At 40.3% G+C, this 18016-nt stretch overlaps 1 protein-coding gene across 8 annotated transcripts in view; it reads right to left on the reverse strand.

Annotated features, from left to right (window-relative positions):
* TMEM68 (transmembrane protein 68) overlaps nucleotides 1–18016 on the reverse strand; it is a 60252-nt gene that overhangs the window by 40003 nt on the left and 2233 nt on the right. For 7 of the 8 annotated variants that reach the window (XR_002072982.2, XR_002072981.2, XM_019421317.2 and 4 more), the window contains exons 2-3: nucleotides 11260–11304; nucleotides 9565–9958 (exon numbers count right to left, since the gene is read on the reverse strand). Coding sequence is in view for 6 of the 8 variants with exons in the window: in XM_019421317.2 (XP_019276862.1) it covers nucleotides 9565–9889 (325 nt within the window). In the remaining 2 variants the exon portion in view is untranslated. The remainder of the gene's footprint in view (nucleotides 1–9564; nucleotides 9959–11259; nucleotides 11305–18016) is intronic. The other variant, XM_019421319.2, reaches the window with a different exon arrangement.

Raw genomic sequence — 18016 nt, forward strand, 5'->3', positions numbered from 1 at the left:
ATGGTACCCTTGAGTAGCACAGGATGATGGCAGTGATGAGAGCTTGATTAAATACAGGAGGACTGGTCTAATGAGCCTACACATTAAGGATAACGTGAGCCAGGTTTCTCACAGCTGGAGAAGGTGGCTACAAAAACAGAAAAGGAGAAAACTAGAATAAAGTCTAGCTGTAAGAGAACCTCATTCCCGCCCTAAAAGCAAGAATAAGCGGTGTGTCAGAAAGCTGAGGTCGCTCTCTCCATCAGCTGAACCGAGAGCTCCAATGGGTGATAAGCGCCTCTAATGAGAGAGAAGTTTAAACTTAAGTATGGAGAAGACACTGGTGCCCTAAAAGTAAGCAAGAACAAAGTAACTGAGATGTTAACAAATTTAAAGGCCAAGTGCTGGTGGCCATTGAGTGCAGAATCCCTGGGAAGCCCAGACATAAGCAAGAGTCCACACTCACTCAGCAATAGTCCTCCAGAGGCCTCAGTGGGTGCTTACAAGAAAAAGTGGGGGCACAGTAGGCGAGAGACCGAAAAGAGCCCTTGCAAATGGTATCGAGAACAAAACCCCACTTGCTTCTTGGAAGCTTCTCTTGGAAAATCGACACCTGACACTGGGAGAAGTGCAAGAAACTCTTCCACCCCTTCCAGGGAAAGGGCACCTGATGCTGGAAAGGACAGAGCTCAGTCCCCTCCTCTCACCCTTGCCTCACCCCGCCATCGCACTCTCAGGGAAAAGTCCACTACTGCTAGGGGAGCGCAGAAGCCAATGCATCTGCCCCTGGGAGGTAGACAGTAGGCCCGGGTTCTGAGATGACATCAAGGAGAGATCGACTCCCCCTGGAAGGAAGGGCAAGAAACTTGCTGCCAACCCCAAACTCCCACCTAGGGAGGGCAGAGTTTGCCTGCCACTGGGAAGAGGAAAAAGGACGCTGAGAAAGCCTCCCACCTGGGCCTCAGGCATTCAGGGACCGGGCCTGAGTGCGGTCCCAGCCAGACCAGGAAAACCGAAGAGTGCCCCTGCCATCCCCACCCCACCGCCGGCCTCACGTGCAGTTATAAAGGCAACGATGTGCCCAGCTGTGGCAGACGTACCGGACTGAGGACGCGGGAGGGGTGCTGGGAAACACCACTGTGCACAAGGCAGCCGCAGGAGTTTGCGTTCTGTGCTGAACGGAAGGTACCTACAGCTACAACAAAACACAACTCCAGGGGCGCCTGGGTGGCGCAGTCGGTTAAGCGTCCGACTTCAGCCAGGTCACGATCTCGCGGTCCGTGAGTTCGAGCCCCGCGTCAGGCTCTGGGCTGATGGCTCGGAGCCTGGAGCCTGTTTCCGATTCTGTGTCTCCCTCTCTCTCTGCCCCTCCCCCGTTCATGCTCTGTCTCTCTCTGTCCCAAAAATAAATAAAACACAACTCCAGTCCACCTATAGAGTAGGCTGAATTAAACGCCACCCCGCTCACTAACGGCCTGACAGAAAAAGGTCAATTTTCAGTTATAAATACTATTTACCTCATTTTCTACTTTCTTTTACAAGCAATGCCCAGAATTCAATAAAAAAAGAAATTACAAAACATACAAAGCAGCAAGAAAAAAAATCCACTGTCAAGAGATTGTTTAATCAAGAGAACCAGACCCAAAAGTTTAAATCATCAGATGGTAACTTTAAATTAACCATGGTTAATATGTTAAAGGATTTAGTGGAAAAAGGAACACATACACAATCAGATTAGAAATTTCAGCAGATAGAATGAAGTTACAAAAAACAATGAATCAAATGGAAAGCAAAATATTTGAATGAGATCTAAAGATCAGTAATATTTCCATGTTAATTTCCTGATTTGAATGGTTTTATTAATGTTAAATAGAAGAACTTCCTTGTTTGTAGGAAATATGCACTAAAAGCATTAAAGAGAGGGTAACGTAGGCACTTCTAGTCAAATGATTTAGGAAAATAAGTTCTTTGTATAATACTTGGAGTATTAATTTTTAAAAAGTCTCTGAATAAAAGCAACAATCATTATTGCTCTCTATGGAAAAACCATGTAAGATCTTAGAATCATAAAATTTATAAGATAAAAAAGAATCTTTGGGTTCCAATCTAACAGACATATTAAAACTTAAGACTATCTTTGGTTGTTAATCAAGGCTACCCAAGGAGTTACACATCTCTAAAACATCAAGTACACTTTCTTGAATCCACTGGCTTTTAAAACACAGTCTGGACCCTTCTGTGTAAGCTTAATACAGAGTAGTTCTAGAGGAGGAGATTCGTCTTGTTACAAGCAGGTTGTAAAAGGGGTAATGAGCAGATCAAGGGGAGTAGTGAAGAGGGCCAAGGTAGGAGACGTCAATTAAGTTATAGCTTCCCTGAGATAACACAATCTAGAGTAAAATTTAACAGTGAGTCATAAAACAATTCATTGAGCGCTTGCTTCGGCAGCACATATACGAAAATAATTCATTGATAAAAATAAGAAAACTCTTAAACTCTTGATTCAGTGCAAAATAAAACATCCGTGTAAACTGTTACATACAAATGGGTAACTTAACCACGTTGCAAACTTTGATTTCATTCACAAACACATTTTTTGATATGTTGCAGAGACTGCAGAAATCTCCTGCAGTACAAGTGAAATTAAAGACCCGCACCACCCCCCGTCTTTCCTTCCTGCCACACTATAAACCCCACAAAGTCACTGTAAGGAGGAGCGAGTAAATGACAGGATGAAAGGCTGGTGGAAATGGGGAGGGGGACGATCTCTGGAGGCTTCCTTCTAACGTGCTTCAGTTCAAGGTTGGCTTCCTGAGTATACTTGTTTTCTCCTCCGACGCTAAAGACATGAACCCGTCTACTGCCCTTTAGACTGCTACCAACCACCAGCACATCTCTCATGGCAACCCTGTCCTCTTGGCGGAGGTGGGGGATACAACAGATTTCAGTAAGCTCCACCAATGCTTCAAAGGAAAATACCCTGCATAGTTTATCACAAGACTTGGAACTTAACACTCTGAGGAGCCGTTGAAATGTGATCATGGTTCTAGTCATAAGATCTGTTCCTCCTTCCCATCTCACTGCTGTCAGGTGTCATTACTGACCTCAGCCTCAGCTGGTCCCAGCAAAAAGAAAAAGTCCACTGAACAATGAAGAAATGAAGAAAGCAAAAGAAAGCAGAAGAGATTCGGGGCGCCTGGGTAGGCTCAGTCGGTTAAGCATCTGACTTTGGCTCTGGTCATGTTCTCACGGCTCGTGGTTCGAGCCCCGCATCAGGCTCCGTGCTGACAGCTCACAGCCTGGAGCCTGCTTCCGATTCTGTGTCTCCCTCTCTCTCTGGCCCTCCCCCACTCACACTCTGTCTCTCTCAAAAAAAAATAAACAAACATTAGAAAAAAGAGAGAGAGATTTAAAAATACCTTGAGATAGACGAAAATGGAAATAAACCATAATGAAACTTGCGGGATACAGCAAAAGCAGTTCTAAGAGGGAAGTTCATAATGATAAATGCCTATCTCAAGAAAACAAGAAAAATCTCAGATAAACAACGTAACTACACCTCAAGAAACTATAAAAAGAACAAAGGTAGTAAAAGGAAGGGAATGCCAAAGATTAGAGAGGAAATAAAAAGACAATATAAAATATCAATGAAACCAAAAGCAGTTTCTTTGAACAGATAAACAAAATTGACAAGCCTTTAGCTAGACTCACCAAGAAAAAGACAGCACTCAAAAAATGAAATCAGAAATCAAAGAGGGGACCTCACTACTGATACCACAGAAAGACAAAGGGTAAGAGATTCCTATGAACAATACATGCCAAGAAACTGGACAACCTACATGAAGTGAATAAATTCTGAGAAACATACAACCTTCCAAGACTGAATCATGAAGAAATAGAAAATCTGAACAGACCAATTACAAGTAAGGAGACTGAAGCAGTAATCAAAACCCTCCCAACAAAAAAAAGTCCAGAAGACGGCTTCACTGGTAAATCCTACCAAACATTCAAAGAGGAACTGATACCAATCCTCAAATTCTTCCAAGAAATAGAGGAGAGAACTCTCCCAAACTCATTTTATGAGGCCAGTTTTACCCTAATACCAAAACCAGACAAGAGCATCACAAGAAAAAAAATTATAGGGGTGCCTGGATGACTCTGTCAGTTAGGCATCTGACCCTCGATTCGGCTCAGGTCATGATCTTATGGTTCATGGGTTCAAGCCCCGCGTTGGGCTCTGCCCTGACAGTGTGCAGCCTGCTTGGGATTCTCTCTCTCTGCCCCTCCCCTGCTCGCACGCTCTTTCAAAATAAATAAACATTTTTTAAAAAAAGAAAATTATAGGCTGATCAATACCCTTGATGAACACAGATGTAAAAACCCTCAACAAAACATTAGCAAACCAAATTCAGCAATGGATTAAAAGGATCATACACCACAATCAAGTAGAATTTATTATACGGATATAGAAATGGTTCAACATTTGCAAATCAATCAACGTGATACACAACAGTAACAAAATGAAGAATAAAAATCATATGATCATCTCAATGGATGCAGAAAAAGCATCTGACAAAGTCCAATATCCATTTAAGATAAAAACTCTCAACAAAGTGAGTATACAGGCAATGTATCTCCACATAACAAAGGCCATTTGGACAAGCTCACAGCTAACATCACATTCAGTGATAAAAAGCTGAAAGTTTTTCCTCTAAGATCAGAAACATGACAAGGATGCCCACTCTCACCACCTATATTCAACATAGTACTGGAAGTCCTAGCCAGGGCAATTAGGCAAGAAAAAGAAGTAAAAGGCATCCAAAATGGAAAGGGAGGAATAAAACTGTCACTATTTACAGATGACATATTACATACAAAAAACCCTAAAGACCCCACCAAAAAGCAGAGAAAGAGGAACCCTCCTGCTCTGCTGGTGGGAATGCCAACTGGTGTAGCCACTCTGGAAAACAGTAAAGAGGTTCCTCAAAAAATTAAAAATAGAACTACCCTACAACCCAGCAACTGCACTACTAGGTATTTATCCAAGGATACAGAGGTATTCATCCAAAGGATACAGGAGTGCTGATTCGAAGGGGCACATGCACCCCAATGTTTATAGCAACACTATCAACAATAGCCAAAGTACAGAAAGAGCCCAAACGTCCATAGGCTGATGAATGGATAGTTGTGTGTGTCTATATGTGTATATATGAATATATATATTCATGTATATATGAAGATATATATATCTTTCATTGTGTGTGTCTATATGTGTATATATGCATATGTCTATATGTGTATATATGCACACGTCTATATGTGTATATATGCATATATATATACATGTATATACACATATAGACACACACAATGAAAGATATATATATATCTTCATATATACACAAAAGAAGTTGTATACACACACACACACACACACACACACACACACACACACAAAACCATGCAATGGAATATTTTTCAGCGATCAAAAAGGATGAAATCTTGCTACTTGCAACAACGTGGATGGAACTAGAGTGTATTATGCTAAGTGAAATAAGTCAGTCAGAGAAAGTCTATGACTTCACTCATAGGTGGGTTTTATACACAAAACAGGTGAACATAAGGGAAGGGAAGCAAAAATAATATAAAAACAGAGAGGAAGACAAACCATAAGAGACTCTTAAATACAGAGAACAAACTGAGGGTTCCCGGAGGGGTGATGAGTGGGGGGTGGGAAGGGTGGGCTAAACAGGCAAGGGGCATTAAGGAGGACACTTGCTGGGATGAGCACTGGGAGTTATACCTAAGTGATTAATCACTAAATCCTATTCCTGAATGCATTATTACACTATATATTAACTAATTTGGATTTAAATTAAAAAATAACAAATAGTAAAATTAAATTAAAAAAGACTCCATCAAAAAACTGTTAGAACTAATAAATTCAGTAAAGTTGCAGGATCAAAATCAACATACAGAAATCTACAGAAATTAGTGTTTCTGTACACTAACAACAAGAGAAAATAAGAACACAATTTCATTTATAATTGCATGGAAAAGAATAAAATATCTAGCAATAAATTTAACCAAGGAGGTAAAAAGACCTATACCCTGAAGACTATAGGATATTAATGAAAGAAACTTGAAACACAAATGGAATGATATCCCATACTCAGGGATTAGGAGAATTAATATTGTTAAAATGCCCATACGTGCCAAAGCAGTCTACAGATTCAATGTAATCCCTGTCAAAATTGCAATGGCATTTTCCACAGAAATAGAACAAATAATCCTAAATCAATTGTATGAAACCACAAAAGATCCCAAAGAGCCAATGCAATCATGAGAAAGAACAAAGCTGGAGGCATCATGTTCCCAGATTTCAAACTACGCAACAGTTTGAAAAACTGTTGAAAAACTAAACATAGTTATCAAAACAGCATGATATTGAAATAAAAACAGACACACAGATCAGTAGAACAGAACAGAGAGCCCAGAAATGAACCTACACATATACGGTCAATTTTTGACAAAAGAGCCAAGAATACGCAATGGGGAAAGAACACTCTCTTCAATAAACAGTGTTTGGGAAAACTGGACGGTCACGTTCAAAAGAATAAAACTGATAAAGAAAAGCATGTACTATCTTCCACGTACAAAAATTAATTCAAAATGGATTAAAGATTTGAAGGTTAAGACCTGAAACCACAGAATTCCTAGAAGACTGCCTAGGAAGTAAGCTCCCTGATACCAGACTTGGCAATGATTTTTTAAACCAGATTCCAAAATCAAAGGCAACAAAAAGAAAAATATACAAGTGGGGCTGTATCAAACTAAAAGCTTCTGTACAGCAAAAGAAACCATCAACAAAATGAAAAGGCAACCTGTTGAATAAGAGAAGATATTTGCAAAAACCATATATCTGATAAGCAATTAATATGCAACCTACGAAGTCATACAACTCAAAAATAGCAAAAAAAAAAAAAAAAAAGAGGAGAAACGGACAACCATAAAAAATGGACAGAGAAAGGATCTAAATAGACATTTTCCCAGATATAGAGGTGGCCAACAGGTACATGAAAAATGTTCAGTATCACTAACCATCAGGGTATTCACACTGAGGTATCACTTCACATCTGTTACAATAGCGATTATCAAAAAAAACAATAAATTACAAGTGCTGGTAAGGGCATAGAGAAAATCAATTATCAATTCTTGGTGCCATAAATACAGTATTTATATTTCTCTGTCTGACTTATTCCACTTAGCATAATGTCTTCAAGGTCCATCCATATTGTTGTAAATGGCAGAATTTCCTTGTTTTCAATGATCGAATAAGGAAAACTCACTTTTAAAAGAGTATCACTTATCCTAATAAAATACAGTGCCAAGTTACCATAAAAAAACATTAAAAGAGGCTAAGAACTATGCCTTTTACTTCCTCTGAGCCATAAATGTATCTTTAAAAGTACCTCAGAAAAATAAAAACACCCCAGAAGTATATATTCTATTACAAAATGAGCTTAGTGCTTAAAGTTACCTAAATTAAATCATGTCTCCTGAAATATGAATAAATTCAAATTCCTCACGCTATATATTATCCTGAAATAGGGGGGGCGTATACGTAAGAGGGGGATACATATTCCCAGTAAGTATTGTCAACAATGCCAAAGAAGTTCCGTGTGCCTGTTTTAAAGACAACAAGCGACAGCGGCCGACACCGACGCAGTCTCTGCAGACGGGCACACGTGGAAAGCGGAAGTATCATCTTGTCTCATGTAAAACCACCATTAGAGTGTATGAGAGTTGTAACGACCGGCAGGAGCACTAGCATTCACGAGTAAATATTCCGAATTCAGTACATCAAAGGTATACGGCTCCTGGTTGCAAACCTGCTATTCAGGTATTCACCATGACGTGTGACCTTGAATCCCCAACCTGGGACAAACCTTCCACAGAGCACAGATCCCAAGAGGACAGGCTTTAGAGCCTGATATCAGAGATTGTATCCTGGCTCGTCTTCCTAGCTTCCTAGCGTGTCTTGGGCAAATAACAACCTCCCTGCTCCTCAATTTCCTCACAGGAAAACCGCAAAATGGAGATAATATGTAGACTCTATCTATTCTAAGTTTTAAAAGAATTAATGTATATCAAGCATTCAACAGTGTATGGCATACTAAATGCTCAAAAGACTTATAAGAACGTAGGTCATATCAAAATGATGACACAATGGCCTAATAAGCGTGTTACTGGCAATCTGTGCTAACAGCAGCCTTATACTTCCATGATATATATTTCCTCCAGTACCTATTTCAAAATCTGTGCTTCCTTCTGTGTATTTCCGTGAAACGATTTTGATGCTTAACATGAAATAGAAAGCACATCTTTGTTAAACACCTACTGAATTTTTGTATAGTCCTTAAGCAAAAATGATGAATAAGATAAAAATCGGTAGAGAAAAACACCAAGTCCTTGATAACAGGCCACAGGAGGGCAATTCTCATGACGGCCAAAGAACCACCAATCATTCAATGTAAAACATCACAATCTCTCAAATGATGAAGAAAAGAATGAATATCCTGGAGAGAAACTTATTGCTATCTCATTTCTTCAAGAGACATAATAACCTCTGAAATGAAGCAAACGTAAAATGGATAAATTTTGGTATACAAATTATATTTAACATTATTAGTTAATAATTCTTTTTCAAAAAAAAATCTAATTTGACTAGGAAAGTGCAAACTTACTTTGAACAAGATGGAATTAAACACTAAATAATTAAAGCATTTAAATAATTAAACCTATTTTCAAAATAGGTTTCTAAACCGTTTTAATTAGTTTCTTACTCTTAGATGTCTCATATATGCACTTTTATATTTTACGTTATCGTAACAGCCTACACTGTTGTATGGTTCTTTTTTTTTTTTTTTTTTTAATTTTTTTTTTAACATTTATTATTGAGAGACAGAGAGACGCAGAGTGTGAGCAGGGGAGGGGCAGAGAGAGGGGGAGACACAGGATCTGAAGCAGGCTGCAGGCTCTGAGCTGTCAGCACAGAGCCCCACACGGGGCTCGAACTCACGATCTGTGAGATCATGACCTGAGGCGAAGTCAGTCGCCCAACCAACTGAGCCACCCAGGCGCCCCTGTTGTATGGTTCTTTAAGAAAAAGTAACGTGTTTGAAAACAATCATTTAGGGGCTCCTGGGTGGCTCAGTCGGTTGGGCCTCCGACTTCAGCTCAGGTCATGATCTCACAGCTCGTGGGTTCGAGCCCCGCATCAGGCTCTGTGCTGACCGCTCAGTCTGGAGCCGGTTCCAGATTCTGTGTCTCCCTCTCTCTGACCCTCCCCTGCTCGCACTCTGCCTCTCTGTCTCAAAAATAAACAAACACTAAAATTAAAAAAAACAAAAAAACAAAAAAAACACAATCATTTAAAAAAAGACATGTAAACGCACAATGCATGCAGACAGATGCAAGGAACTAGGGAAATATCCCTTGTACTTTTCAGTATCACGAACGGTGAGACAGTTTCAGTGCCACACACGTGAACGGCAACACAGACAGCAGGGGACTCTTGCTTACCGTGCCAAACTGCTGCGTGTCCGTCCCAGAGAGTCGCCACCGTCTTCCTTGCACCGTCCCATAAATTATGAGAGTAGGCTTCTTTTAATACATTCTTCCTCTTATAAATGTGTAAGAAAATAATAGTAAGATAGAGAAGAAAGATAGTAAAGTAAGGAAGTATTAAAAGTATTAGTGGTGTAAAAACCCACAAGAGATAGTTTGCAAAATTCAAATAGTCCTCCAACTGCTCCACACCAAACCATCCTTCGAGGATGTGAATCAGACAAGTCATATAGGGCACAGAATCCTGTCCTATACCGCAGGTTTGATTTCTGTCTATCATCTTTCTTTAGGTGAAAATGACAAATTCAGTCTCTTTCTTCATTGTCATGGTAGGTCTTTAATTTTGCCACTAGAAGGGAAAAATAATCCAATGTTATTCTCTTCACAACTGAAAAGTTAAATGTTTCAGTCTACATAAATACTATAATCATTTTTTTACATTTTTCTTTTAATGTTTATTTTTGACAGAAAGAGAGAGAGAGACAGAGCATGAGCAGGGGAGGGGCAGAGGGAGAGGGAGAGGGAGACACAGGCTCCAGGCTCCGAGCTATCAGCACAGAGCCCGACACAGGGCTCGAACTCACAGACCACGAGATCGTGACCTGAGCCAAAGTCAGACGCTCAACCAACTGAGCCACCCAGGCACCCCCCCTTTTTTTTTTTTAATTTTTTAATGTTAATTTATTTTGAGAGAGAAACAGAGAGCAAGCAGGGGAGGGACAAAGAGACAGGGAGACAAAGAATCCAAAGCAGGCTCTAGGCTCTGAGCTGTTAGCACAGAACCTGACATGGGGCTCAAACCCATGAACCGTGAGATCATGACCTGAGCTGAAGTCGGATGCTTAAAAAACTGAGCCACCCAAGCGCCTCTTATTTCATTTTTTTTTTTTTAATGTTTGTTTATTTTTGAAAGAGAGAGAGAGAGAGAGAGAGAGAGAGAGAGAGAGGCCGCCCCCAGGGGAGTGGCAGAGAAAGAGGGAGACACAGAATCCCAGACAGGATCCCAGCTCTGAGCTGTCAGTCAGCACAGAGCCCCACATGGGGCTCCAACTTACAAACCGTGAGATCATGACCTGAGATGAAGTCAGATGCTTAACCAACTGAGTCACCCAGGTGCCCCTATAGAATCATTTCTTAATACCAAAAAGGAGTACATTGTTCATGGTTAACTTTGTTGCAGATTTAAATGTGAAAATTGTAAGGTTTCATTTGCATGCTCATGAAGCATGTCAGGTTTAGCTTTTGAAATAACTCACAAGCTATAATTGAGAAGAAAAATAAACCTGATGAAGAATGAGATTTCGGATTGATCTTAACAATTTCACTTACATCTTAAGTGGATCACACTGAATGTTTGTATCTTAAATTAGGCTATGTTGACATAACTGCTCTTCACAAAAGAAAGCATCAATATTTGAGTCAATAAAAGTAACCCAATTCTTTAGGAAATGATGACATACATTTGCGTGTACTGTCCTTTACAAGCAGGTTTACAAAAAATTTCTCTGTTCTTTTGACATTATGCAATAATAAAAATTTATCAGTGTCATTTTTATCTTGTAGTCACTAAAATTTCTCTTAAGGCTTCAATGACTGAAACTATAGCCATACAATTATTTTATGCCACTTATCTCTAAACCAGTCACTTACCAGAAATTAGGCAAATATCTTGTCCCAATCTTCAGTGTATATGTTCTGGAAAACACAGTATACAAAGAAAAATATGCTTAAAAAATATAATCATTAATATCTAGAGTTAGAATTTCCATAAAATAAATAGCAAAAGACATTCACTTATGTGTGACAAATATTATAACCCCACACTAGTGTATCACAGTTAAATCATTCTCGTGACCAATGCTTTAGTGAGGACAACGCTATACACTTATTTCCAGTATATAAAGCCCCACCTAAGACTTTCTTTTAAAATTCAGAGCTAGGAGTGCCTGGATGGCTCAGTAGGTTAAGCACCGGACTTAGGCTCTGGTCACAATCTCACGGTTTGGGAGTTTGAGCTCCACGTCGGGCTCTGTGCTGACAGCTCAGAGCCTGGAGCCTGTTTCTGATTCTGTGTCTCCCTCTCTCTCTGTCCCTCCCCTACTTCACACCGTGTCTCTCCATCTCTCTCAAAAACAAATAAGCACTAAAAAAAATTCAGAGCTATACAAAATTTTTGCTTCTTTGGAGAAAAAGTATGAAAGCAAAATGTATAACTGAACATGTCTCTTTTTAGTAACTTTGCCAAATAATAAGTTGATGGTCAAATATGATTTTCAATGATATAATTACATTAGCTCTTATGATCATGTTCTCTACACAAGATTTCCTTCTTTCATTCCTGTTTTCTTAGGTTCTGATTCTATTCTTAGAGACATTTTGTCATCACTGCATACGACATAGTCTTTACAAAAATCATCTCAAACCCTTTGGAGATGAGACAAGAAGACATAGTAAAGAAAGGGGTGGAGGAAGAGGTAGAGACAGATACACAACAGCAGTTATACGTTCGTTGTCTTTATGCCAAGATTATCTTGCTCCCTGACTTATTGGCAGGCCCTGTGACCTGACTTGGTCTCCCAGGGGTGGAGGATTTAGTCTAATTTCCTTGTCACCAATGGCATTGATTGTGAGAAATGTGGGCCTGCGATGATAAGAGAAGCTAAACACGGCACATGCTAAGCCCACAAGCTGGGCTTTATTTTTTTCACTGAAATATATTGGACACACGATGCTATGTTAGTTTCAGGTGTTCAACACAGTGATTCAAAAACTCTGAATGTTTTGCTGGGCTCACCACAAATGTAGCTGCCATTTGTTACCATACAGTGACGTGGGCTTCAATTACATCATATTCTCATCAACCCATCTGAAGACTTGAACCCGTATAATGTATCAGGATGTGGTCATTTAGAAGGCAATATAAACATAGCAAAACCTACTACTTTTTAAAATTAGAGTTTTCCCCCAGTAACATGGCTAGAACTACGAAAATGGAAAGTGGTGATGACGATGTGGAGAAATTAGTACCTTCATATGTTGTCGGTGGGAGTAAAAACGATGCAGCCAGTGTGGAAATAAATCAGTTTGGCGATTCCTCAAAAAGCTACACATAGAGTTACCTTATGACCCAACAATCCTACTGCTAGGTACGTATCCCAGAAAACTGAAAACACACATTCACACAAAAATTCGTATATGAATGCTGATAGCAGAATTACTCCTAAGGACCAAAAAGTGGAAACAATACAAATGCCCATCAACTAATGAATGGATAAACGAAATGTACTACACCCAAACAATAGAATATCATTCAGTCATACAAAGGAAAGAGGTACTGGCTCATGTTACAACAGGCATGAACCTTAAAAACATACGAGGTAAAAAAAAGTCAGACACGAAAGGCCGCCTTTTACATGATTCCATTTATATGAGATTCCCAGAAGAAGCTAATCAGTAGAGACAGAGAGGCAAGTGGCTTCCAGGGGCTGGAGGAGAGGGCAATGAGAAGTGACTGCTAATGGAAATGGAAGTGTCTTTTGGGAAGAATGAAAAGGTTCCGGAATTAGATAGTAGTAATGGCCGTACAACCTTGTGAATATGCCAAAAACCATCAAGTTGTACATTTCAAAATGGTCCACGTTATGGTGAATTACACCTCCACAAAAAGAGCTTTTAAAAAATGTTCATAAGTTAAAGTTTACGATGACTTCTCAAATATGTTAAAAGGAGCTTCTCCTAGGCCTAAAAACCAATCATTTTGATCCGACCCTTACTGCTTAATACAATTGCCCCCTCTAAACTAGTCTCATTTCCGATTTTAACAGGATCATAAAATCTTGTGATTTTAAAACCTTCTTTAGTACCTCCCCCGCTCAAAATTGGTAATAGAACTATACCTCTTATGCTCAATTACATTTTCAGTTATCACACATACTTAACAAACACATACAACGAAGAGGGACAGCACACAGGCGCACATTCAGGGACAGAAGTTATGTGGACATCTTCATGCACAGTCCCTGAACTGTGCCCCCGTGCTGCAGGAAAGGGCCTCCTCCAAAATGGTCATCCTCGATTTTGATTTAAGCCCTTTCAGAACCGGAAACTCAAAAGTTGTCCAATTCCATCTTCAAAACCATCCATCAATCCACAAAAGATCGTCCATATACTTACCTGACTGTAACTTTTCCCTGCCGGACCTAGTTCTACACCATAGAACTTCTGTGAGACACGGCACAGCTATGATAAGCTGTGAAATCCCGTTTTCTAGTCAGAATCCTGAATTCTTTTGGGGCGCCTGGGTGGCTCAGTTGCTTAAGCGTCCAACTCTTGATTTGGGCTCAGGTCATGACCTCACAGTTCTTAAGACGGAGCCCCGCGTCAAGGCCCTGAGCCATCAGTGCACAGCCTGCTGGGGAGTCTCTGTCTCCCAGTCTCTCTGCACCCCTTGGCCCCCTTGCGCGTGCTCTCTCTCAAAAATAAATAAACATAAAAAAAAAAAATCTCAGTTCTTTCAACCACTCCTCAGACCCTAGCGTCATAACCTCTCACCACTCCGGTCACTCCCTGTGACGGACTCCAGTTTGATATTGAGAGCAACAGGTACAGTAACCCACCTGTGCCTCAACTTGCTAAAATCTGTAAAACTGGGATATGGTAATAGATACACTACGTTAGATGACGCTAGGTCATGACGCTATGGAGAAAAATCTACAGCGGGGTAATCGGAATATGGAGCTCTATAGCAGGCAAGAGGGTAGGAGGGGGTTGCGATGTTTTAATATCATAGCCCAAGAAGGACTCCTGAAAGGTACATTTGAGCGGAGACCTGAGGAAGTGAGGAAGCAAATGATGTGGGAATTTGGAGAATTCCTGGCTAAAATAAAAGCAGACGCAGAGGGTGTGTACTTGGTAAGGTGAGGAGCAGCAGGGTAGCAGGCTGAGAAGAGTGAAGGGAGAGGGGTCAGAAATGGGCAGAGAGGTAGCACTGTGGAACTCTCTAGGCCAGCTTTCATCTTAAGTGAGCTGGAGAGGGCACCAGAAGAGACAGACAGCCTGACTGCAGCTTTAAGTGACCACTGTGTTGAGAATACACTGCATAGGGAGCAAAAGAGAAGTTAAGGCAGTAAGTGAAATGCTGAAAATGGCTCAGACAAGGCTAACAGAGTGAAGGTCTGTCTGTAAGAGACCATCAGTTTCTGGATCTATCGTAAAGATAAAGCCACTGGAATTGCTGATGAACGTCTGTAGAATGTGAGTGAAAGAGAGAAGTCTGGGAGGACTGCAGTTTTGGCAATGTGGGCTTGTATTCCAGGAGACTCTGTCACTTCCCGTGTGACCTAGGCAGACCTAATATTGCTATGATCACCACTGTTATTAGCTAGCTTGAGAAAAGACGGAGTTACAGGAAGAACAGGTTTGGGAGTGGTCTCGACATCAGAAATTCAATTTAGAACATGTTAAGATTCTAGTAGACATCCAAGTGAAGACCTTTAACAGGCAGCTGGACATACAGGTCAGCAGGAAGATCAAGACTAGAGGAATACAGACATATATTCCTCCTGGGGGGGGGGGGGGATCTAGAATGAAAAGGAGTCCCCAGGACTGAGCCTTGCAGCCCTCAACATTTTAGAAGTTGGGAAAACCATGAGGAACCAACACTCTCCTTCCAGGAATGGCACCCTGTGTGTCAAAGTAAGGAAAGAGTATTCAGCTGTTTCAAATGATACTGAGAGGCCTAAGAAATAATCATTGATCACTGCGTTTTACAACACAGAGACATTGACAAACCCTGATAATTAAGAAATATTTTGATACAGTGAGGATGAAAGTCAGGTGGAGTAAATTCATGAAAAAAAAAGGGCAACAAATTGGAAACAGCAAATATGGACAACTCTGCAGAGAAATGCTGACACAAAAAGGAACAGAAAAATAGGGTGAGTATCTAGAGGGGAATGTGGGTCAAGTTTGTTGTTGTTTTAAGATGAAAGAAAACAGCAAGCTTTAATACCAATGGTAATGGGTCAATGGGAGAGTAAGAAAGAGATGATGCAGGAGAGGAATAATGTTGGGACCGGTCCTTGACTAGACCACAGGGGATAAATACAGCGTCTAAGACAGGGGATGGCCCAGAGAAGACTATGCCATTGGGTTATTAATTCATTTACTCAACATATACTTACTAAGCAAGTAGTTCGTGCTCCACACTATTCTAAACACTTGAAGATACATCAGTAAACAAAATCATATGAGAAAATCAGGGTGCCTGTGTGGTTCAGTTGGTTAAGCGTCCCACTTCAGCTCAGGTCATGATCTCACAGCTCGTGGGTTCGAGCCCCATGTCGGGCTCTGTGCTGACAGCTTGGAGCCCAGAACCTGTTTTGGATTCTGTATCTCTCTCTCTCTCTGCCCCTCTCCTGCTCACGCTCTATCTCTCCCTCCTTCAAAAATAAATAAATATTAAAAAATCATATGAGAATGGGGCGCCTGGGTGGCTCAGTCAGTTGAGCGTCCGACTTCAGCTCAGATCATGATCTCACAGTTTGTGAGTTCAAGCCCTGCCTTCGGGCCCTGTGCTGACAGCTCAGAGCCTGGAACCTGCTTCAGATTCTGTGTCCCCTTCTCTTTCTGCCCCTCCCCCACTTGTGCTCGCGCGCTCTCTCTCTCTCTCTCTCTCTCAAAATAAATAAATGTAAAAAAAAATAAAAATAAAAAAAAACCCATATGAGGAAACATATGTAAAGCACTTACAATAATATGTCTGGCACATAGTAGGCACCTAACAAATACCAGCTAAATATAGACCTTACCTGTGTTCCTTCAAATCCGTGACAAAAAATGTGGACCAAGACAGTGCCCTAAAACCTGCCACTAAAGAACTACCAGAGGAGTCTGAATAACAAGCCTTTGAGTGGATAAATACTTACTTTCAATAATATGAAAATTGGCTTTAGAAGTCAAAGAATGCAACCTCTTAATTTTGCAGAAACCAGTTAAAAAGAGAAAGCCAAGTTCACTTGCCCAAAGTTACTAAATTAATTCAGTGAAGAACCAAGGACCAAAATTAAAATCCAGTTCCTACTTCCTACTCTGGTTTTCACTACATTCTCTGTAATATCTCTGTCCCTCTCTCTCTAACAGAAAGCTGAAAATATTAAGATTGCAATTTCTGTCTTCCCACTACTTCTGCCTGGCCCTTGTCCCCCTCCAATTTACCACGGGCTATATTGGACTCCTTACCACTTTGTTTTGATCCAATTAAAAACTATAATGGTTAAAAGTGGTTTGGGGGGAGATACAGTATTTTAATTACCAAAATAACAGGTTATTTCCAACCCCCCAAAAAAAAATCTACAATCAAACACAGTCCTCGCATCACATATTAAAAAAATATCGTAATGTTGACATTGATAGTGAAGAACATTTATTGTAATTGACTTTACACACTTTAAAATAAGAACATTTCAAAAACTAATAAATCAGAACAGAGGATTTCTTGTTTTCTGTAAAAACTTAAGTTAATAAATCTGTTTAAAAAAATTTGGGGGGGAAAGCAAACTGGTACAGCCACTCTGGAAAACAGCATGGAGGTTCCTCAAAAAGTTAAAACTAGAACTACCCTACGACCCAGCAATTCCACTACTAAGTATTCATCCAAGAGATACAGGTATGCTGCTTCGAAGGGACACATGTACCCCAATGCTTATAGTAGCACTATCAACAATAGCCAAAGTGTGGAAAGAGCCCAAATGTCCACTGATGGATGAATGGATAAAGAAGATGTGGTCTATATACACAATGGAGTATTTATTACTCAGTGATCAAAAAGAAGAAATCTTGCCATTTGCAACTACGTGGATGGAACTAGAGGGTATTATGCTGAGCGAAATTAGTCAGAGAAAGACAAATATATGACTTCACTTATAGGAGGTCTTTAAGATCCGAAACAGATGAACATAAAGCAAGGAAAGCAAAAATAATATAAAAACAATGAGGGGGACAAAACATAAGAGATTCTTAAATACAAAGAACAAACAGGGTTGCTGGAGGGATTGTGGGAGGGGGAAGGGCTAAATGGGTAAGGGGCATTAAGGAATCTACTCCTGAAATCATTGTTGCACCATGTGCTAACTTGGATGTAAATTATAAAAAATAAATAAGTTATAGAAAATAAAAAGAAAAAAATTTTTTTAACATTTTTATTTTATTTTTGACAGAGAGAGAGACAGAGTATGAGGAGGGAAGGGACAGACAGAGAGGGAGACACAGAATCTGAAGCAGGCTCTAGGCTCTGAGCTGTCAGCACAGAACCCAACACAGGGCTCGAACTCATGAGGTGTGAGATCATGACCTGAGCAGAAGTCGGACGCTTAACTGACTGAGCCACCTAGGCACCCAGAAATAGATC

Source organism: Panthera pardus, unplaced genomic scaffold (assembly GCF_024362965.1).
Source record: "Panthera pardus isolate Hobbes unplaced genomic scaffold, ASM2436296v1 HiC_scaffold_7, whole genome shotgun sequence".
NCBI lineage: Eukaryota > Metazoa > Chordata > Mammalia > Carnivora > Felidae > Panthera > Panthera pardus.